The 21,932-nt window shown below is 38.3% G+C and overlaps 1 protein-coding gene and 1 long non-coding RNA gene across 2 annotated transcripts in view; one reads left to right on the top strand and one right to left on the bottom strand.

The window, feature by feature from the left end:
* The window catches only part of LOC124285084 (kinesin heavy chain-like), a 77,981-nt gene extending 60,261 nt beyond the window's left edge, over window positions 1–17,720 (bottom strand). The window contains 3 exon segments of the mRNA XM_046721246.1: window positions 7,513–7,600; window positions 17,205–17,346; window positions 17,552–17,720. Of these exon segments, the coding sequence (XP_046577202.1) occupies window positions 7,513–7,600; window positions 17,205–17,346; window positions 17,552–17,691 (370 nt within the window). The 5' untranslated portion in view covers window positions 17,692–17,720.
* Window positions 3,277–21,293, top strand: LOC124285085. The gene is made up of 3 exons (XR_006900721.1): window positions 3,277–3,288; window positions 9,719–9,722; window positions 21,116–21,293. It is a non-coding gene; the product is annotated as an uncharacterized LOC124285085 (long non-coding RNA).
* The last annotated feature ends 639 nt before the right edge of the window (window positions 21,294–21,932 follow it).

The following is a 21,932-nucleotide window of genomic DNA, read 5'->3' as shown; positions in this document are numbered from 1 at the left end:
CACATCAATCCATTGTTAGCACATAGCAGTTTCCAAGAATGCCAGTGTTTACAAGGCAGTGACTGAAATCTGTGCCACTCCCTGAACACAGTCAATGTGGAATACCTGGCTTTCACTACCTCCAACAGTTAGGCTGACATTGTGTGGAATCTCTGGCTGACAGTTCCAAGAACCTGATCCCCCCATCTCCCGTTCAAGCACATGCCTCACACACAACAGCACATGGTTGGAATAGGAGTACTGTGTCTACCTCCTGCAAATACTGACCGTCTCCTAGCACAGGGATAGAACTGTGACCACCACTAGCTAGTACAGGGATAGAACCATGACGTCACTAGCTAGTACAGGGATAGAACCGTGACGTCACTAGCTAGTACAGGGATAGAACAGTGACCACCACTAGCTAGTACAGGGATAGAACTATGACGTCACTAGCTAGTACAGGGATAGAACCGTGATGCCAGTAGCTAGTACAGGGATAGAACTGTGACCACCACCAGCTAGTACAGGGATAGAACCATGACTACCACCAGCTAGTACAGGGATAGAACCGTGACGCCACTAGCTAGTACAGGGATAGAACCGTGACGCCACTAGCTAATACTGACCGTCTACCAAAATGGGGCCTGGAACAGGGTCACTGTGACTACCATAAGCATGAAATTCAAAAGGCCCTTGTCATAACCCTATGAAAAGGTCTATAATTTTTTTCCAGTTCCTTGATCAAAATAATATTGAAACAATAACAGAAAATATAATTGAAAATAAAACAACACAATTAGTGTCTTTGAAAAATACAATACGTCTCCATCTCGACAACAGTAACATACCAGCCTCAAGTCACTAAAGTAATATGAACAAAAATCTGCAATTAATTTAACAATCTGAATTGGTTTTTAGTTAAAACCACCTGGATTTCTGTAATAATCTTGACTTGCAAGAGACACTCTTTGAAATGGTTTTAATATTAGACTGTAAAGGTTAACCTGTGATAGAAACTAGGTCCTGGTGACACGCAGAGATGCCTAGAGTGTGTATCTCCGCCACTTCTATCACGAGTCTCAAGCCATAGTCAGATGTATTCCACTTAAGCAAGTTAGGCTGACATGCTCAGATCAAAATCTACCAAAAGCAGCCAAAGGACATCTGCACCGGTAGCTTTGGCCCTACAGTACATAACAATATTGTGACAAGACAGTTCTATTTTGGCAATGAACTTCTGTATACTCCAAACTGTTGCCCATGAAAACGCCACAAACTACATCACAGCTCCAAATTTGACCTGACAATACATCAATTGTGGAAGTTCATCAAATCAGGAAACATTTTACAAAAGATGCAAGCTTGACTGGGAAAAGTGCCAATTCTAAACGCATTAAGTTCTAACGTTGCTTCAAAAACACATTCCTACTAAACACAAAAAGTATTCCTTCCACCACACGTTTACATCTCCATTATAAAGAAGCAAGTACAACCGTGCGGTTCTCAGCCAACGCTTCAGTAGTTGACACCTAGCTACAATAACAGACCCTGCCGATGTCTAAACCAGGTGAACAAATTTGAGAGGCCATCTACTTCTCATTGACTTCCCACTGTTAGAGTACTGATGTGTGCGACTGTCTCCTGACAAGATCTTTCCTTTGTTGTATGGAGAGCTACAGGTAATTTCAGTCGCATGTTTTGTAAGACAACACTTCTGATGTGATTACAGATTACAGTGTAATAAAACAATGGGTAGACAGTTTATCTGAGCAGTTAACTTTATTTTAAAATAAACCCTGCAGCAATCATGAATGTTGTCTATGACTTTTAGGCAAGACACACACCAATATATATTCAATGAAAACCTTATAATATTAATTCATTGTTGACCTTTATATATCAGAGAAAGAAATTTGAGCCAAAATTAAAAGAAAAACATCTCAAACAGCACGTAGTGACACATGTATGTAAGGATTACTGACACAGGTCCGACAATCTGGTTGTCTCTACGGTCTGGAAAACAGGATCAAAACATTCCATCTTCGGATCTAGTTTGTTTTGGAAAATAAAATCAGGGCTCCAGATAATTTTTCAACATCAGGAATACGTACTCCTAATTTTTTCAATATAGGAGTACTGGAAAAACTTAAAGAGTACATTTAGAGTACAGATTGGAATTTAATGGAATATCAGTAATCTTGTGTTTCGTTTCATATATGCACCACATTGCTACACTTGTGTAAGCAGGTATTAAAACAAGAAAACAAACCTTTTTCAGATAAATACGTCTGTAAATGATTCTAAGACCGTACACCATTGCTGTGGTGCGTATCTGCTACGTTTTCTAAATTATTCCCTACCGTATCTTGCATATATTTGTTCCGTACATACGCTGATACGGCCCTTATCTGGAGCCCTGTAAAATGCCTTCATAACAGTAGCTCATGTATCATATTATCAACAACACAATTTTCAGATCAATGATCATTAATAATGTTTCCTGACAGCAGTATTTCAACCAGCCTTACTGCATGTATTTTCAGATTCAGCCTGCTAATCATGTCTCTATCAATGCTGCTAATTTTCATGGACGCGTAAATGACCCAGTACAGAAATACACAAGATGTACAAGGTAGATCCCTGTCCAGGCCATTCTTCCATACCTCCACATGATCTACTGACTTTGACTGCTGTCAGTAACATTAACTCAGAGAGCTGTTGGGCAGTTTGGGTCATGTTCCACCACTGTCAGAGTTATCACTTCATCTCTGGTTGTCTCCCTGATACCAGTCTGACTTGCTTTCTCTATGTTACTGATATACATCTCGAGCTCTGGCATGTTTCGCTATTACAACAGAAAAAAACAATACCAATGGGGAGCATAGCACAGGTATTCTGAACCAGTTTACATCTACACAACTTCAAGTTAAGAGGACAACCCAATTCTTTCATATTACTACAGCTAATCTGCCATGCCGTGACAAATTATGCATAGCAATATGAAAGAATCAGGGGGTCCTTAACATTTGTGAGTGGTGTACGTTAAATTTGCCAGAGGTCATAAAGCTAAAAGCTTATGGATAGGATGTTAGAAAAAAGAGATTTCTTCAAGAAGTCTTTTCATGTTGTATTCAATGGAACATAAAAATGTTCTTTAAAGCTCTCTTTCTTGTTTGTCGTCATGTTATCAATAAAATAAGAGTCACCTTTGCAAAGAAAACACTTAATAAGTCTGCCACTCAAGCCACAAGTCAACAGCCTGAGTTAAGTAAAATTTGGTTTGATCTAGTAAGCTCAGCTAAATCAGTATCAGATCTACTAAAACATATGTGCCATGAGCCATGTCAGGGCTGGTAGTCAAAAAAACATTTTACACAGAATGAAGACATTTCTGACAACTAGGCTCCAAAGTTGGGGACTAAACTCAAGGATACAATGGCGACTCCCATTCACAGGTACATGTGGTTTCTTAATCTAGAGGAATGAATGAATGTTTTTCAAGATTATCAGCAGCAGATTTAAAACACAGGAGGCTGATTGTGTAAACATCTGTTTGTGTACAGATAACACATTTATCATGATAAGTTTGCAGCAACATGTCAAGCCAGTCAATGCAACATGATCAAGATGAAAAATGAGGTCTATCCAACGAATCCTCGACATGTTCAAATACACTGCTCTGCAAAGTAAAAGAATTACCAAACAGCTGAATAAACATGTAGAGCTACAATAATCCCAACCAATAATCAAAATAATTGAGCTAAAGGTATATTATAGCCTTCCTCCATATGCAAGCATTGTTGAAGTCAATGAAACCTGACATCCAGAACTGCTTGTGGTGTGTGTGTGTTTTCATCTCATTGTTAGACATGGCAGCAGATACAAGAAGACCCGGCTGAGGGACCTTCTACACCTGGAACATGACTCAGGAATGTCTGCCTTCAACTTGATCCAGGTTAGTCTAGATGATCTGGCCAAACATATGCATGTGTCCTATTCCATCACAGGGGCGGATACAGCTTTTTGAGAAAGGTGGGATGCACACTCATTTTCACGAGAGTTTCAATGGTCATCTAATAAAATTTCAGGACAAAAAGGGAGGGTGCGCACCCCTGCACCCCCACCTCTGGATCCGCCTATGCATCATTGACCCTATAGTCCGTTTGACTTCATTTTAGACAGATAGAGTTGCTCACTAACACAATATCTAATAATTGCAACAAAAGCAAATTTTGTACAGTCACATGAAATCGACAGACCAACTCTGATTATTTGTCTCATAATTTTGGACTCCCGAATAAAAAAGTTGTTTAACAAACGATCATTATTTTGTTGTCACTTTTCATTATTTGTTAAGAGGGGGGACCACTTGCTGGTAGAACAACCAGGTAATCAAGAAGCTCGTGCAGTGAAATTTCAATTTCACATGTACAACTCGCACACCTGGCTGTTCTACCAGCAAGTGGTCCTCCCTCATAAGAAAGTGTGTTAGTGAACGTTTCATCTGTCTAAAATGATGTCAAATGGACCCTAATCTGCAAACTCCAACCCTGAATCACTTTTCTGACTTTCCAGACTGTGTGACTGAATCTTTAACCACACATTGGCATTATTACAGGACATGTTCAGGCCACAGTGAACCAAGCTGGCTATTTAATGAAAACTTTTTTTCATTTTTGAATAATAAGCACATATATTGTGTAATATATGATTTCACAGGCTGAATGTTTGTCCTGTATCAAATATCTGACACAATCTGACAACCAGCAAAAAATATCCCAAATCACCTAAAGTTACAAGTCAATTGAATGTTTGTTTCAAGCCTTGATAAATTTAAACTGATTGCCCATCAAAGAACTTTCCATTGCAATGGGATAAAGTAATTATTCACCAACTGTGAGAAACCATACCATATAAAAAATGCCTTCCGTTAATGCAACTGTCTAGTTCATGCACCAAACATGGAATGCTGGAATGCATGGGAAATTTTGAGAAGCTGATTAGCCACTTTGATTGTAAGGCAAAGATCAATACAATTTGAGAGAAGTTTCATCTTAACTTTAATTTCAGAGACATTCTGGTGCCAGTACTTCTGATGGTAGATAGCATGTCATCACCATAGCGAACGCTTTGATGTCCGGATGAGGCTACAGAGCAATCAAAGAGGGAACACGATTCAACTGATGCTAATGTGTACAGGCCATGCCATGAATTTGAAAAGCAACCACTTCTAACAGTCACTGGAAATAATGAATTACTGAATGATTCTATAATGAAGGGGTGTGTTTGAAGTCGGTGCCAAACACTTTGGAGTCCACAAGCTCAAACTTGTACACAATCACTTTCTGAAAAATTTTCTTTGAGCAAAAGCGTCCACCATGTCAGCGAGCCTGACCACCCAATCCCGTTAGTCGCCTCTTATGACAAGCATGGGTTACTGAAGATCAATATTCTAACCCAGACCTTCACGGGTGTCTGTTTATAAGAATGGAACATTTGGGACATTTCTTGGGTCAGTTATTGGGACATACCTGGGACATTCCCTTCCCACAAACACAAGTTTGACAAGACTCATGCTTGAACAGCATGGAACATTTGGGACATTTCTTGGGGCATTCTTGGGACATGCTTGAGCCATTTCCTGTCCGCAGACAAAAGTTGACAAGACTTTGGTTGAACAGCTATCATGGCTCAGTGCTGATGTACTGTCAGTCTGAAGACTAGTGGTGCGTATTGGCTGCACTACCGTATGTACTGCATTATATATTGGAAGATTAAGTGTTTAACAGTGACTGACACTGACTGTACATGTAAATCCTAGTTTCTACAAACTGATGCAATATCTCTCTGTATGGTCAGTCGCTTTGATTTTGTTGTCATGGATACAAGGAAATAACAATGTGAGAGAGACAACAATTCCACGCTTTTGTCATTCAATTATACTGACTGACTGACTGAGTTTGGTTTTACGCCGCTTTTCTGGGGACACCAGAAATGGGCTTCACACATTGTACCCATGTGGGGATTCGAACCCGGGTCTTTGGGGGGAAGAACGAACACCTTAACCACAGGCTACCCCACTGCCCCTCATTCAATTATAAAGGGAAACACCACTTGTGAATGAAATTCTGTTTAAATATTAGGATAATGATACAAATAATTACAAAACTTTTTATAAGGTATATATACTTGTGGCATAAGGAACTGAACATTAAATACATAGGCATATGAATAATATGACAATCAACCAGACATTATAAAGAACAAAGAAAACCTTGGAGTCCCATTTCAACTATACCACACTGCATGTACCTTAAGAACATAGAGATGACTTTCAAAATTCAATGGTAACCTCAAATGCCCATGGCAACATGAACAGCTGTTACAAAATCACAACCTTTCTCCAGAATTTACAGGAATTATCACACTATTCTTACAACACAACATGATTTGCTTGCAGTGCAGTTAATGATACCCCAGGGGCCTTCCAAACTTGAGTAAGGCCTACATTATCCTATCTTCAAATGTTAAAGAGAACCTCAATGTGAGCTCACTGACCCTGATGTGCTTTTTACATACTTTCAAAGCAGGGCAAACTGAAAAGAGACTTACTTTCAAAGTTCTAATTGCTTCTGCCTAGGAATTTCAGAGTAAAACCATTACCACTCTTTTTTAATGTGGGCAAAGTAGGTAATTGTTGCGGGTCTAAATAAATCAGTCCAGTGCAGGTGATAATTAATCTCCTTTTGAAAATATCAAAGGCTGGGGCCAGAATTGGCACCACTATGCCTGATATTCAATGTTGTGTGCCCCTGTGGAATCTTGAACCATCGAAACCAATGATCTGGTAACTCTACAGAAGCAAAGATATGGTGGGGTCTGGATACGATACATATTCCTATACCGTGGGTGCAATATGATATATATCCCAATACAATGCAATTATTTCATAAGGGGATATTCTTTCTTATTGGATATAAATGAAATCACTAAATAATAAGTATTTTTTCTATTTCAGTTATCAAAAAAAACACATTGCAGAACGGAACATTACGGCAAGAAATCAGTGTGACTGTTCTGATGTGCATTGCTTGTCAAGAAATATTACAATCTGCATGAGCTGGTTTTTGAACAGTGTTTGTCATTATTGTCGTGTTATTACACTAATATCACGTGAAATGCACCCATGCATCACTACACATGAGTTGTAAATGGATGTTGTGTAACTGAATCTTGTATCGCGACACCTTAGTGCCATATCATTATACTTCAAGCGGTCAACAATTTATGTAATAACCATGGTAGCCATTGTACCCACCAAACCCGAATAAAATCAGCTCCTACAACCATACGAAACTGAAAAATAAGACAAAATTTGGAATTCCAACATCGTCAACCAGGATTGACAGGGTGGGTACGCATATCTGCTTTCTGTCTGAAATCTTGGCTACCAAACAATAATGACTTTTATCAATCATCACACTATGATCTAAAATCCATGTTCTAAGAGATTTAAAACACGACACTCACCTGCAACAATGGGTTTAGCTGCAACATTGTATACATGCTCCTGGGTGACATTAGGCTTGAGGATCTTGTCAAACACGAACACTTTGTTCTAAAACAAAACAATGCAGGAATGAGGTTACAAAGAACATAAAGGCATTTCCAACACATTCTTGCTTAAACCTTACATACACCGGTTTTGACAAATACGCAGGTCAAATGACAATAATGTGAACATCAAATAGTGACCTGAAACCCCATAACTGTCAGTCATATTTTTGTTGTTCATCTAAACACTAACTGAAAGGTCAGAGAAGTTGTGACAAAAATATATCCAAAATCAGCCAAATTGTTTTTAATGTTTTCTTCTTAACAAAACATCTATTGTGCTCCCAGATAGCATGAAATTTGTCAAACCTTGTCTACCCTACAGTGTTCAATTTAAAGAGGTTACTGGGTCCTTGAGGTTTGCCGCAATCTGAATTCAAACATGGATTCATATCTTAAAAGAAATGTGATCATTGGATTTACTTGAACAAAACAATATGTCTACATCCACAACATTGGGGTGGCAAAGTAGCCCAGACGTCAAAGGTACCACAATCTGCAGTGCACAGTTCGGCATGACAGAACACATGACTGTGTTTGAATCCCTTAATTATGGTTTGAGGTTTGTCGCAAACCATACCCAAGCTCATGGTTTCACCGATGTGGTTAACGTCTGACACCAGCATTAACCCAGGCTTTTCTGGCAAGTTAGACTGACATGCTGCGACGTAAAACGAATACTCCTCAAAATGGCGGTACAAGCAGCTTTATACCCATCTCACTCACTCACTCACTCCAAGACAGGAAACTAAAATGCATGTCTGTCAGTTTTCATACAAGAAAGTGTTGAATTTCAACAGCAGTGTCTGCTTGCAAACTCTCCCCCCATAATCAATCTTAAGCTTGGTTGTGCTTCAATCCATCAGTTATTGTTGATCTAGCTGCCCTTCCTCTTTCATCCGTGTGACAATGTTCACTTAACCTGGCAGTATGCCATTAATGGTGTAACCTCTCCATGTGGATCAACAACATGTATGGCCATACTGAATCTAACAGCTTGGATCATGGTTGTACCTTGCCCTACAAAACTAGGTGAGGTGAGGTGAAATTGGGTTTTACGTCGTGCTTGAGAATATTTCGCTCATATGACGATGTGCATGCATGTGTATGTGCGGCTGCTTGTACTAGCCCAGACTGAAGCTGGTTTTATAGTGCTAGCCCACTGAGATACCATGCCGCAGTGAAGCATGAATACCCCACTCAGACACATTATACTGACTCCGAGCCGACCAGTCCTTGTTGTACCCATTAATGCCGAACGCCAGGCAGGGACCAACAAGTACCATATTTTAACGTGTTTTGGTATGACGCGGTCGGGGATCAAACCCGCGACCTTCCGCTCCCCGGAGGAGGTCAGCTTTGAGTGAGTGAGTTTAGTTTTACGCGCCCTCAGCAATTTTCCAGCTATATGGCGGCGGTCTGTAAATAATCGAGTCTGGACCAGACAATCCAGTGATCAACAACGTGAGCATCCATCTGTGCAATTGGGAACCGATGACATGTGTCAACCAAGCCAGCAAGCCTGACCACCCGATTCCCTTTCGCCGCCTCTTACGACAAGCATGGGTTACTGAAGGCTCATTCTAACCTGGACCGTCACGGGTCTTGAGCTTGGAGAAGTATACTAGGTACAAGTATACATATATAGGTCTATATGTCTGATTGTATCCCACAATCAATGTTAGAAATGAAAGCCTAGTAAAATGACACAGGACTTGCAGAATGCACAGACAACTTGTTGACCTAGATCCGTAAGTCCAGAAACTGTTTTCTGGATGATTCCTGCTGGGAATGTCTATGTAATAACAATGCAACCATAATCCCCTAATTCAGAAATGTGTTAAGCTGAGCGACTTCTAGGTTAACCAGATTAACATCAGTGTGCGAAAAAATGGGACGGAAGTGCTGGGGACCATAACATTTGTTTGCCCATGATGGGAATTAAACCCATGTGTACATGGATACACATACACCACTACACTACCCAACTATATGTTCCAGGTATATGTCAGTGGTCTGTAAATAATTCAGTCTGGACTAGACAATCCAGTGAGTGTCGTCATGAGCATCGATCTACATGGGGTATGATAATATGTCAACCCAGACCACCTGATCCCGCAAGTAAAGTCTTACTACAAGCATGTGTTGCTGAAGAGCAATTTTAACCCAGACCTTCAAAATTCATAATCCTATGCCCCAATATTCCAATATCCAATCATCAGTGCGAGAGTTATGTTTAACCGTTCAAACTTTCAATATTTCAGTTACTTCACCGCATATCAGTTAAAGCTTGGCAAAAGCCCCAGGTGATGCAGGTCCAACCAATTTACCACTTAGGCCCAATCCTCTAGCACAATTATGGTCATGAGAAACCAGGAATCAGGATCAGGTTGATTCCATGATTCAAACATTTCCAGAAATACCATGAACCTAAGACATAAGCACTGCCATATTATGTCAGAAAACAGCAGCTGTATGAATAAAGGTCCAACATAATGGAGGTTACATGACTTAGATATCTCTGGCTCTCCTGCCCATCACAAGCTGGCCCAGATAATGTACAGTCAGGTGAGGTAACTTTCTGGGTTACTGATAGGGGTTGACTACGGCATGCTGTGCACGTACTGCTGCAATATCTAAGAAAGAGGTTTACTACGGCTTGTAATTCATCTTCCACTTGTACGTAATTGGTATTCACTGGTATTTTTTCCATCCATAAATGTATTTCAATAATCAGATTTTAGTTGTTATCCTATACTTATCATTACAAGCCATGCTTTATCAATGTTATCAGTTAATTGATGCACAATATTTCAAAAAGTTAAATAATGTAAAACATTACATTTTTCATAGGAGTGAGTGAGTAAGGTTTTACGCCGCTTTTTTTAGCAATATTTAAGCAATATCACGGCGGGGTCACCAGAAATGGGCTTCACACATTGTACCCATGTGGGGAATCGAAACCGGGTCTTCAGCGTGATGAGCGGACGCTTTAACCATTAGCCTACCCCACCCCATTTATCATGGGAAAATCTTCACAACTGTTAAAGCACATTTAATTAACGATTCATTATTTCAATAAACAATTCAAAGTGGTGTGTGTACGTGTGCATCTGTGTGTGTGAGTATGTGTACATATATATGGGCTATGGCCTTTCATTGTTATGGTCATATAAAAGATGCATTACAAAATAAAACAGTCTGTTATGCTTCCATAACACAAGATAAATCAAAACTTGAATATGACAAGCATCATAACAAAATTTAGTTTTCATTTTCATTACTTGTACAACTTTTGTACCCTCAGCATAATATGTCTGAAGCTGGTTCTAGCAACCTGTTATTTGGCATTTTACTTTCATCTGATAACAATATTTTTTTCTGAATCACTAGATATGAGACTGTTATCTGTCCACATTAAACTCCTATCACAAAGCTGCTTATATAGAGCTGCAGGCATCCACTTACAATTCCTTGCTTGACATGCTCTACTGCCATCCCCTTAAGACACATCAGTGATGTTATAACTGATTAGTCTTAATATGACATCATCTATGTCAGTATGTCCTTGTCAACACTAAGCTGAAACCTGGTGATCATCCCTAAAAATCCTTCAGCTGGGATACTGTGTCATGAATCTTCATTCCTGAGAACAAGGAGCCAGTGAATGCAAGAAATATTACGACAAGTGGTTCAGAAAGCTTGTAACACACACAACTCAATTCCACAAATAACCACTTTTCAATTAAATTTTTACACTTATTTGTTCACGGACATATATGTATTTAGAGTGAGGCTTATAATGATAATCTAATACCAATTAAACTGAAAAGAAGCCCCAGTGAAATGAGAGATTCAGAACCTGAGGACATCTAGACTTGCTTCATTTAGAGCTTTAGTATTACAGAGAGGGCTAGGCAGTAGAGAAAATAATGTGGTTCAGGGACTGTGTGACCTACCAACATGTTTACAAACCCATTCCAATAGCTTCATGTAATTTTCAACAGTCTGTTTGTTAATTTAGCTGAATCCAGCCTGTCTACTGTTTGTATTATCACTTCAATGCTGGATCCCAGAGCTATGATCTGGTTAATTTATCACTATCGTCATCACAGTGTCTCTCTGTTTGTCTAGAATGCATAGACATATGTGCTTGCCTTTACCTGGAGATAGTTACAATGTGAATTGCTGTAATTACAGCATAAACTATACACATAGCATTATGGATCTCAAACCCCCTCGGTATTCATACGGTAACTTAAGTATATACATTAGGACTGTAATGGTAGACTTCTTCATAAAATTCAGGTTGTGATGCAGTTGACTAGATTTCAAGCCATGGATCTATTTTATTGTAGATACCTATATATCAAAAAAGCCATTACAATACTATTAAATAAGCTAAAAGGGATTTGATTCTTGCATAATCTATTATCCCATGCTACTCTACAGTATAGTATATCTACCCTGATTACACAGAAACAATGTTTCAGTTTCAAATTAACCATAACACTCAGACCTAGACCGGAAATTATCACATGATAACATTTCACTGGTTATATTAAGGGATGGTGTGTATGAATGGAGGTAGACACAGTTCAGTGGGAAGGAGGTATTCAGAGGTATTGTCCTCATATACAGCCTCTACTCACCCCATACACTGCACACCTACAGTAAGCACACTTCCAGTGCACAGGGGTGGGAGGAGTGGGCGAAATAACACTACATTATAACCTGAATATCATAACAAGGTAACACATGTTCTATTTATTGTGAACATTATTGTTGAACAATGTGATCTCATGTTAAACCTGGTCAATACTGTCCTGATAAGAATATTTCACACCTAGAAAAGTATTGGTGGTGAATAACTATCATATATTCATTATTATAAAACAATTATAATTCTACATTTATATTCTCACTAAACACGATAACTATGTAATATAAGCAACATTAAACATGTTGTTGTTGTTTAACGCCACTCTCTGCAATATTCCAGCTATACTATCAGTGTTCACGAATGGTGTTTCAAGGTAACAGGACATTGGGTCCTGCAAGTTTCAGATGTCTGTCTGACCCATTGAAAATTCACAGGACCCATAGAATAAAATTAAACATACATTTCAGATTTAACATTTCTTATAACTGGCACTGGAATTATTAACAAACACAAGATATATAAACAGCAAATAAGTGTCACATGTCAGATAAAACAACTTAAGTCAAAGTCATTGTGAAATATACAGTCAGACACTGGGGCTGGTGGGTTGTAGACTTCTATCGGACCGTTAGCAAATCTGCCGGATTTGTCACAGGGTCAGACACTATTCGTGAACACTGTACTATAGTGGTTAGTGGTCTGTAAATAATCAAGCCTGGACCAGACAATTCAGTGATTGACGTCATGAACATCTTCACAATTGGAATACGATGACATGTGTCAACTAAGTCAGTCTGACCACTGATTATGTTAGTAGCCTCTTACGACAATCATGGGTTGCTGAAGACCAGTTCTAACACGGATTTTCACATGGTCCATGTTCTACAATATACTGTATGTTTCCTTTCATCTATATGTTGTTATGAACCGGATAAAAATGAGACAATACATCAGACATTTTGTGATTTGGTGAATTATTTATAATACAATTCAATATCATTATGAATGACAAAGAGTCTTTGGGACTTGTAAACAATCTGGACATTTAAACTAATCTGAATTCTTGTCTTGTGACCAACTTTGAACTACTCACTCTATACAAGTTGCTAGCTGTGATGTCATTTCTCAATCCAAATACAACAAACCTGATCTCCCTGCACCAGATAGTTTCTGGAAAGAATGTGTAACCTAGATTGGTCATCAATACCCGGGGCAGTGACCCTATTCACAAGCATATTGAGTGATGTTGATGTATACACCCTGCCCACTGACCGTGACCAGCTGACCTCAAATCCCATGTCATTACATCTCATGTGTTTAGGGTCTGGTGTGTTTTTAATGCAGGCTCAACAAAAGACTCACCCATGTATCTATGCAGGACATATTTATTCAATTGCAGGTACAATATGGTCACAAGAATATGTGCTACTTTGATCATTGCTTATGTGCTTATGGAATGGGTGTAGATATTTGTTGTCATAGTACTCATACATCTAGACAAATACACCTACATTCATGTAACAATCGACACAAACATAAATTGTTTATAGTAGTGATTTTAGTTTAATAAATACAGTTAATTTATAAATAATGTATTTGCTACTTTGATCATTGTTTATGGTATGTGTCTACATATTTGTTGCCATACATTTTGAGAAAATACCTGAATGTATGTTCATGAAACATTCGACACAATCTTAAATTGGTAATAGTACTGATTTCAGTTTAATAAATAAAGTTAATTTATATATAATGTAAACAAAATCCTCATATATGTAACACTGATATCATTGGTGAGTTTACTTGAAAAGTTGAACACACATACACACACACACCCACCCCAACAATGCCCTATGAAGTCTAAGTTTTTCTCATTCCAGACAAAAACCCTCTCAATCACACATACATGTACATAAATATTTGCGAATCAGTGAAATACTACATAAAATAGACATGTACAGCAAAGAATCCTTTCCTTTAAATTATGATAATTGTCCTTTGAATATAATAACAATCACTGTGACCTAAAATCAGATACTGAAATGGTGCAATACTGGGTGGCTGATTTTATCTTTAATCTTGCCCAGAGGTCTATGAAGTAACTGGAGATATAAAATCTATAATGTTCATTCCAGATTACAATTCTCATTACCCCTCCCTGAAGATTACTCATCACGTTCACCCATTCAACACATTTTTAAAAGCGTTTATGCATTGCTTACAGTTACAGTGTCACTCACACACATACTGCTATCAAATAGGGTAAGAAACTATTTCGTATTTTCAACAGTCACCAAAATTAAAATGCCAACAGAGTTGTACCAGCTGATTAAAGTGACATCCCACATAGACAATACTCCAGCATCAATCTGACCTTCCCAGATTACCATAGTAATGTTAATGTCGAAACCTGTCAAATCGATACATATCTACAGTGTGATGTTAATGTCGAAACCTGTCAAATCAATACGTATCTACAATGTAGTTTTAATTTCAAAGCCTATTCAAATCTATACATATCTGCTATGTAATTTTAACATCAAAGCCTATCAAATCGATACATATCTACAATGTAATGTTAATGTCGAAACCTATCAAATCGATACATATCTACAATGTGTTTGCCTATATACATAAACAAACTGGAATATCAATAGTAGGATTCTTACACCTCAAATACTGTCCTACAGTTTTACCCACTCATAGTGAAGCAATTTGTTTGTTGAACTATTTGTTAAGATTATATCACAAATATAGTCTAAACTACATGACAATGATTGAAAGCCTAATCATGCAAGAGAGAGCTAGAAACATATCAATGTAGTCTCATCTTTAAATTTATGCTGAACATATCACTGTATTTTTCTGTCAGTGTACTGATATTGAAATGCCAAATTAAAGTAACCTAGCAACTTCGCAGAATTTCACAACAATCAAACAGATGCGGAGGAAATATTTCCATATCTTACATATCTCTTTCCTTTGCTCATCCCACCAAACATTAAAAACGTCATCTCATTTCCATCATAAAGCTGCATACACAGGTGACCTAGATTATGCTAGAAAAGAACATTCAACTGATCACACCCTCTCAACATAGATGTACATACCCACATGAACAAATGGGAGTGTCATTGTATATCAGAGGTATTAGATAACTGCACCTTCTGTCAACATTACTTCATATTCTGTTGAAGAGGAGTAACCTGTGGCTGTTTACAAAGCATATTGACTGAAGCTTCCGCAATAACAGATAGATATAAAACCTACCAATGCGTCTGACAGAAATTTAGTAAATAGGATTGGCTGAAACTGGTCTAAACAAATGAACCCAGAGTAGCAACAAGAGCTAATCGTACCTACTAAATAATAATAAAAATATAGACACACACAAAACTCTCCTAAGGGTGATATGATGCACTACTGACTTGTTTGAGTAAAGAAAAACTATTTTGACATCACATTTATTTAGATAAAAAACATTTATTTACCAAAGCATTTTGATTAAGAGGCCACTGTTTGTTAATATTACTAACCTCAGATTGATCAAGCCCCTACTCTATATGAATGAGAGATGAAAACCACGTGGTCCGAGTGACAAAAGAATTAAAAATAGACCCTTATTCTTAACTTGACCCAAAACGATACTCCCCATAAAAAGAAATAGCTCTTTCAACATTTTTCTCTTCAGAGACCCATGATCACCTGAAGCCATTGCTGTTGAGCTGAGATAAAAGCTACATGTGCATCTGTGGTGAATTCCTGACATTTCCAGCAGGTTCTCAGCTGTAAGTCAAGGCCAGGCACATGTGGTCTCACAGCACATGTACCGGTACTTCTCTGTTGCAACGATCACAGAAGTTGAAGCAAACAACCAACATTGTACAATAAATGTATTACTCATTACGGCAAACCAGGCCAGTACAGGTGTGGAAAGGATGCGTGGGATCATGTGTGGTAATTATTACGTAACGTGACAGTCTGTTTGGTAGATCACTTAGAGCATTGTCAGATCATAAACGGAAACTGTGAAAGAGCATTAGGTCATAATACTATTAGTACATTCATTAGATCATCATTCCTTTAAGCTGACTATAATGCCTAATGATGGAAAATATTACAGATTCAATTTGGCTTATGACAATGTCAGCATGGAAGTATTTCATTCATTATCATGATTATGCAGAGATAGTAAACATATTATTGATAATAGACAGAATGGACAGAATGGTATTACAATTATCAGCTCATCACACAGACTATTAAAGAGTGTACAGACAAATTATGAATTTACAAGATTACAATGATGTCAATTTACAATTCCATACTGAAGTTTAATATGTGATACACATTGAGCTAACTGCATTTGAAGAACAGTTCTGCACACACTATTATTATACCTTGTGAATATGAGAACTGCATTTTTAATCATTGTTTACAAATCATGTTTAATGTGTTAAGAAATGCAATAAGTTTGCATCAGTCCTGAATGTAAACATCCATACTGTTCAAGAGTATAGATACACTGGAAATTCTATCCATCCTGCCCTGTTATCAACAATTGTTTATTATTGATCTGCGACAGACTGCGTGCAACCAGTAAGGCTGCCATTTGCAATTTCCTTGAAAAATCAATACAATAATCAATCTACACTATTTATACATATTCATCGAGTATGCAACATACAGTATTGTAGAAAAGGGAGAGACAACTAAGGGAAACATATAACTGGTACAAATCTCTTCTCATTATCGATGAAAATGATGAAAAATTGAGAAGTCACCTGGAGGCGTATTTATTATGATAAACATATGATTAACATTATAGTGTTGTGAGCATTACGTCACAGTACAGAATAAACTGTCACAGGGTCGTATTTGCAGAATGACAGTTATCCTTATGCATGTATTACTTTTTTTATATTCAGTGATAGAATGTACTTACTGATACTGCAATGGAGTCGTCTGTTGGGAATTTCAAGACGAATTTGCTCCCAGCCTTCTCCTCCGCTGAATTCAAGGGTCGTACTCGGCAAACAACTTTGATTGTTTCGTCTGCAGCCATTTTTATCTCCTTTCTGGAATAACTAGGGACACAAGAGAATGTTCGTAAATCCCACCTTAACTATTATGACAAATATCAAACGAAGAATAAATTATTCGCTTCGTGTTGGCGACCAACTGGATCGCTCGGATTCATTGATCATTTTGCGGGACGGAATGCCGATGGTAAAATACAGAGCTGTCTGGGTAATATCCGAACTGAATTATACCAGGTAATTCAAGATATACCTCTGACAGCTGTCAAGTTTGTTTTTAAATCGTTCCGGAGCAGAATAATTGGTCAAATCATCCTCAAAGTACTGTATCACATCATCATCTTCAACACACAGTCGCCATGTTTCCAAAGAATGCTGGGAGGATGACGTCATGGGATGACCTCTCGTGACCTCCTTATCGACGCACCTGTCAAAAAGAATGAAATGGCGCTATATTTGAACAGTAAAGGTAAACCCTTTTACGATTTTTACGACAGATCACATTTGTACGAAAGAACATCTTATATTAGGATATCTATGATGAATGAAAATAACTTCCTGTGGTCGAAAATAGATTAATATTTTTACCCGTAACGTCATAAGTCAACATGACCTAAAATAGAGACAACTTTGCTGGATTTTTTCTGCAGCAAAGGCATCACTAAAAGATTGCAAGAGTCAAATGGGCCCACAAATCCCTCGTCCAAATGGCCACATCATTTAAACAGCCACAAACAGCGAGGGTGACACTAAAATGTCATAGGCCATTTCACAACAAATGTATTTAACAGATTACACCTGACATCATAACAAAGCATATATTTGCTTCATCGAGAGCATCAGTGCCAAAATCCAGTATGATCAACATCATGAGCATCGATCTACGTAATTGGGATACAATGACATGTGTGAACCAGTCAGCTAGCCTGATAACCCGATCCCGTTAGTCACCTCTTACGACAAGCATGGGTTACTGAAGATCAATTCTCGGATCGTCACTGGTCTAAGCATGTATTCACTGTTAAGGATGGGTACTGCCTTCTTCACGGGTTGATTAGAACAAGGAGATGCACGGCCATCACAAAGAACAGCCGTATCAGCCTGTTTCAGTTGTCGGAATTGAGCATGTGTTTGAGCTGTTGAGATCTCACACATGATTTGACTGAGATTTCCATCTTTCTACATACCGCTGGAGTCATATCTCTTTCTAGATTGGAAGTGATAGCTCTCGACTTAAAGTATCTTCGCAGCTTGCCTTCGCGGGTAGTGCGTCTATTCACAACTGGCCAAAGTTTATTCTATTTTTATTTTAATTCCTTGGGTATAAAAAAAAATATCGAGAAATCATATAGAGATTAAGGCTATATATGATTATTTCAATAATTATTTTTTTCATATTGGGCCTTTTGACATTTTATCTTTAGCCGTTTTGACTTAAGTATTTGTGCCCGTTTTGAACCGTTCCGATTTACCAAATACCTAAGTAGTAGAAAAGTTCACCCGTCAGCACAGACAATAGAAACTGATTGTCTGTACCAGACAATCCATTGATCAACACCATAAGCATCGATCCCGCGTTAGTCGTCTATTACTACAAGCATGGGTTGCTGAAGACCAATTCTAACCCAGATCTTCACTGGTGTCAGTGCTTAGAGTACCATAGAGTGTAGCCTTGAGGGCTGAAGGCAAAATGTGTTTACTTTAGCTAGAAAGTGTGAACAGATATATCAAAGTGTAGAATATAGACTTAAATATGGAGAAATCAAAATGGCTGGATTCGCGAAACAATAACTGACTCCCCAGGTTCAGAATTATATGCGTAATGATATGACCAATTCTAACCCTGATCTTCACGGGGTTTTAATATCTTCTAACCACAGATAGAGTTAGCTAGGAAAGTGTTTAAATTGGAATTAAGATAAGATAGACAATACAAAAACTGCTTTCTTTATCCAGTGGGTTATTTGGCTTCTTAAGGAATCTCAAAGACTCGTACCCAATTATGCAATAAGTGGAAACAAATATATACCTTGTGCAAACTGAACTTTGTCAGCTATCAGGCTATGTGCCCAAAACCCGCTGTATCATGCAAATGTTTGTTTTTCTCTGTCGTGATGTTGCTTGAATATTGCCATTAAGATTCCTTTTTCATCACATGCCTTGTGTCCCTGTCCTGCTCATCACCACACACAGCTGCTGGGACACCAATATCTGTGTGTAGTTCACCAGCCCTTGTTTAGGCACGCACACGCTTACTGACATACGCATGCTAACACACACGCCGACACCTAAATACATTAACACTGATATACTAAGTTACTAACATACCAACACACTAAAACTAGCACACAAGAACACTAAAGCAGTAACACATATTAACACAACAAGGAGAGTTCTATAGATATACAACTTCTTTAATATAATATGAGCGACGTTTCGGTGTAGCTACTAACACCGTTATCAAGCAACAAAAAAGAAAAAAAGAAAGATTCTTTTTTGCTTGATAACGGTGTTATTAGCTACACCGAAACGTCGCTCATATTATATTAAAGAAGTTGTATATTCATAGAGATCTCCTCGTTGTTCATCACACCAACTTCTAAATGCCACTCAAACAAGTTACATATTAACACACTAACACTAAAATGTTCACCCACCCACCCACCAACATAATTCTGAATATAGCGGACCGCCTCCGTGGTGTAGTGTTAGAGCGTCCGCCCGTAGAGCGGAAGGTCGCGGGTTCGATCCCCGACCGCGTCATACCAAAAGACGTTAAAATATGGTACTTGTTGGTCCCTGCCTGGCGCTCGGCATTAATGGGTACAACAAAGACTGGTCGGCTCGGAGTCAGTTTAATGTGTCTGAGTGGGGTATTCATGCTTCACTGCGGTATGGTATCTCAGTGGGCTAGCACTATAAAACCAGCTAAGTCTGGGCTAGTACAAGCAGCCACACATTCACATACACACGCATGCACGTCGTCATATGAGCGAAATATTCTCAAGCACGACGTTAAACCCAATTTCACCTCACCTGAATATAGCGAGTCAGTTATTCGTTCGCGTATCCAGCCATTCCCAATTCTCCACATTTAAGACTTCATTCTGTTCACACTTTCTGGTTTTGGAAATGGCTTTAGTCACCAAGGCTACACTCCATGGTACTCTATGTACGGACACCGGTGAAGATTCGGGTTAGAACTGGTCTTCAGCAACCAGTGCCTGTCGTAAGAGGCGACTAACGGGATCGGAGGCGCGCTGACTTGGTTGACACATGTCATCGTATCACATGTCGTATCACTAATCTCATGGTGTTCATCTCTGGATTGTCAGGTCCAGACTCAATTATTTACAGACTGCTGCCATATAGTTAGAATATTGCTGAGTGTGACGTCACACAACAAAAAACACACATCAAATCTACGTACAGATATGTCCCCGAGCGTTGACGAAATGAAATGCATATTTTACGTTCGCTTCATACAGAAATAGTGTTTTGGCGTGTAACGTGTCGTGTAAAACCGATCGCTGTATTTGAAGATTACATTTTTGGTCAGCTCAAATACAGTATTTCGTGTTTCCATGCCGTTAGTTCTTTTTAAATTTCTTGTTTTGAACTGTCACGCGTGGATGTGGATATTATTGGCGTGGATTATTACACGAGCAAGTGTGTCATACGACTTATACGAAACTCGTGCAAACATATGTAATGCCCTCGCACTCGCTCGTGCAATACAAACTTTCACACTCTGAGTGTAATAATGTCATTATTATCCATTTTGTTCATGTATATTTGTGCAGTAAAACACGGTAAGCAAGCAGAGCTCCAGATAAGATTTAGCTCTTGTAGGTACTGTACCCATTGTATTTTTTTGGAATGGGTATTATGAATGTTGAGTGGGTATTTCATTTTCCGTTACCCACTGCTTTCAAATATGTGCGTATTTCAGTCATTTTACTCAGCTAAGTATTATGTCATTGAGTAGGTTTACTAAGCAGGTATGTTCTGCCTTATGTCATACCTAAAAAAAACAACTTAAATATAATGGAAATGATTTCATAAAAAATCACTCATCCTATACTGACAGTACAACACTTGTCCTATACTAACAGTACAACTTGATAGCAATCTGTCATTTTCATTACGCAAGCGATTTTATATATATATTCCGTACGCATTTGTTTTAAACTTTTTGCGTATCCGTACGCATTTGTTTTAAACTTTTTGCGTATCTAACATATTAAATGCGTAATTGGTACGCAACAATTATTTTTCAATGCGGAAATTCTCTATGCCTATTTTACCCGGATACGCAGCTTATCTGGGCCTCTGAAACAAGTGTGACGGCGCTCTTCATTGACGTCACGTACAATTGTTTAATGACGCCACAGACGATGAAATACAGAAACAATGTTTACTAGGCAAAAATCATATGTGCACATATGATATATATGACACTGGTTATATTTCACCATATGGGTAATAAACATTTTATCGCAATGCTGTGATGTCAATTAGTATTCTGGTACCAGCTTCCAAAGGGCGCAGATAAATTATATTCCATTAAACTCAGTCCAAGACAGATATTATTTCTTAATAAACTTACATATTATATACTCAAACTGCTTTAT

The sequence above is a fragment of the Haliotis rubra genome, unplaced genomic scaffold (assembly GCF_003918875.1).
Source record: "Haliotis rubra isolate DU_JTF1 unplaced genomic scaffold, ASM391887v1 Scf351, whole genome shotgun sequence".
NCBI classification, from domain to species: Eukaryota; Metazoa; Mollusca; class Gastropoda; order Lepetellida; family Haliotidae; genus Haliotis; species Haliotis rubra.
This window is presented reverse-complemented; position numbering and strand designations above follow the sequence as displayed.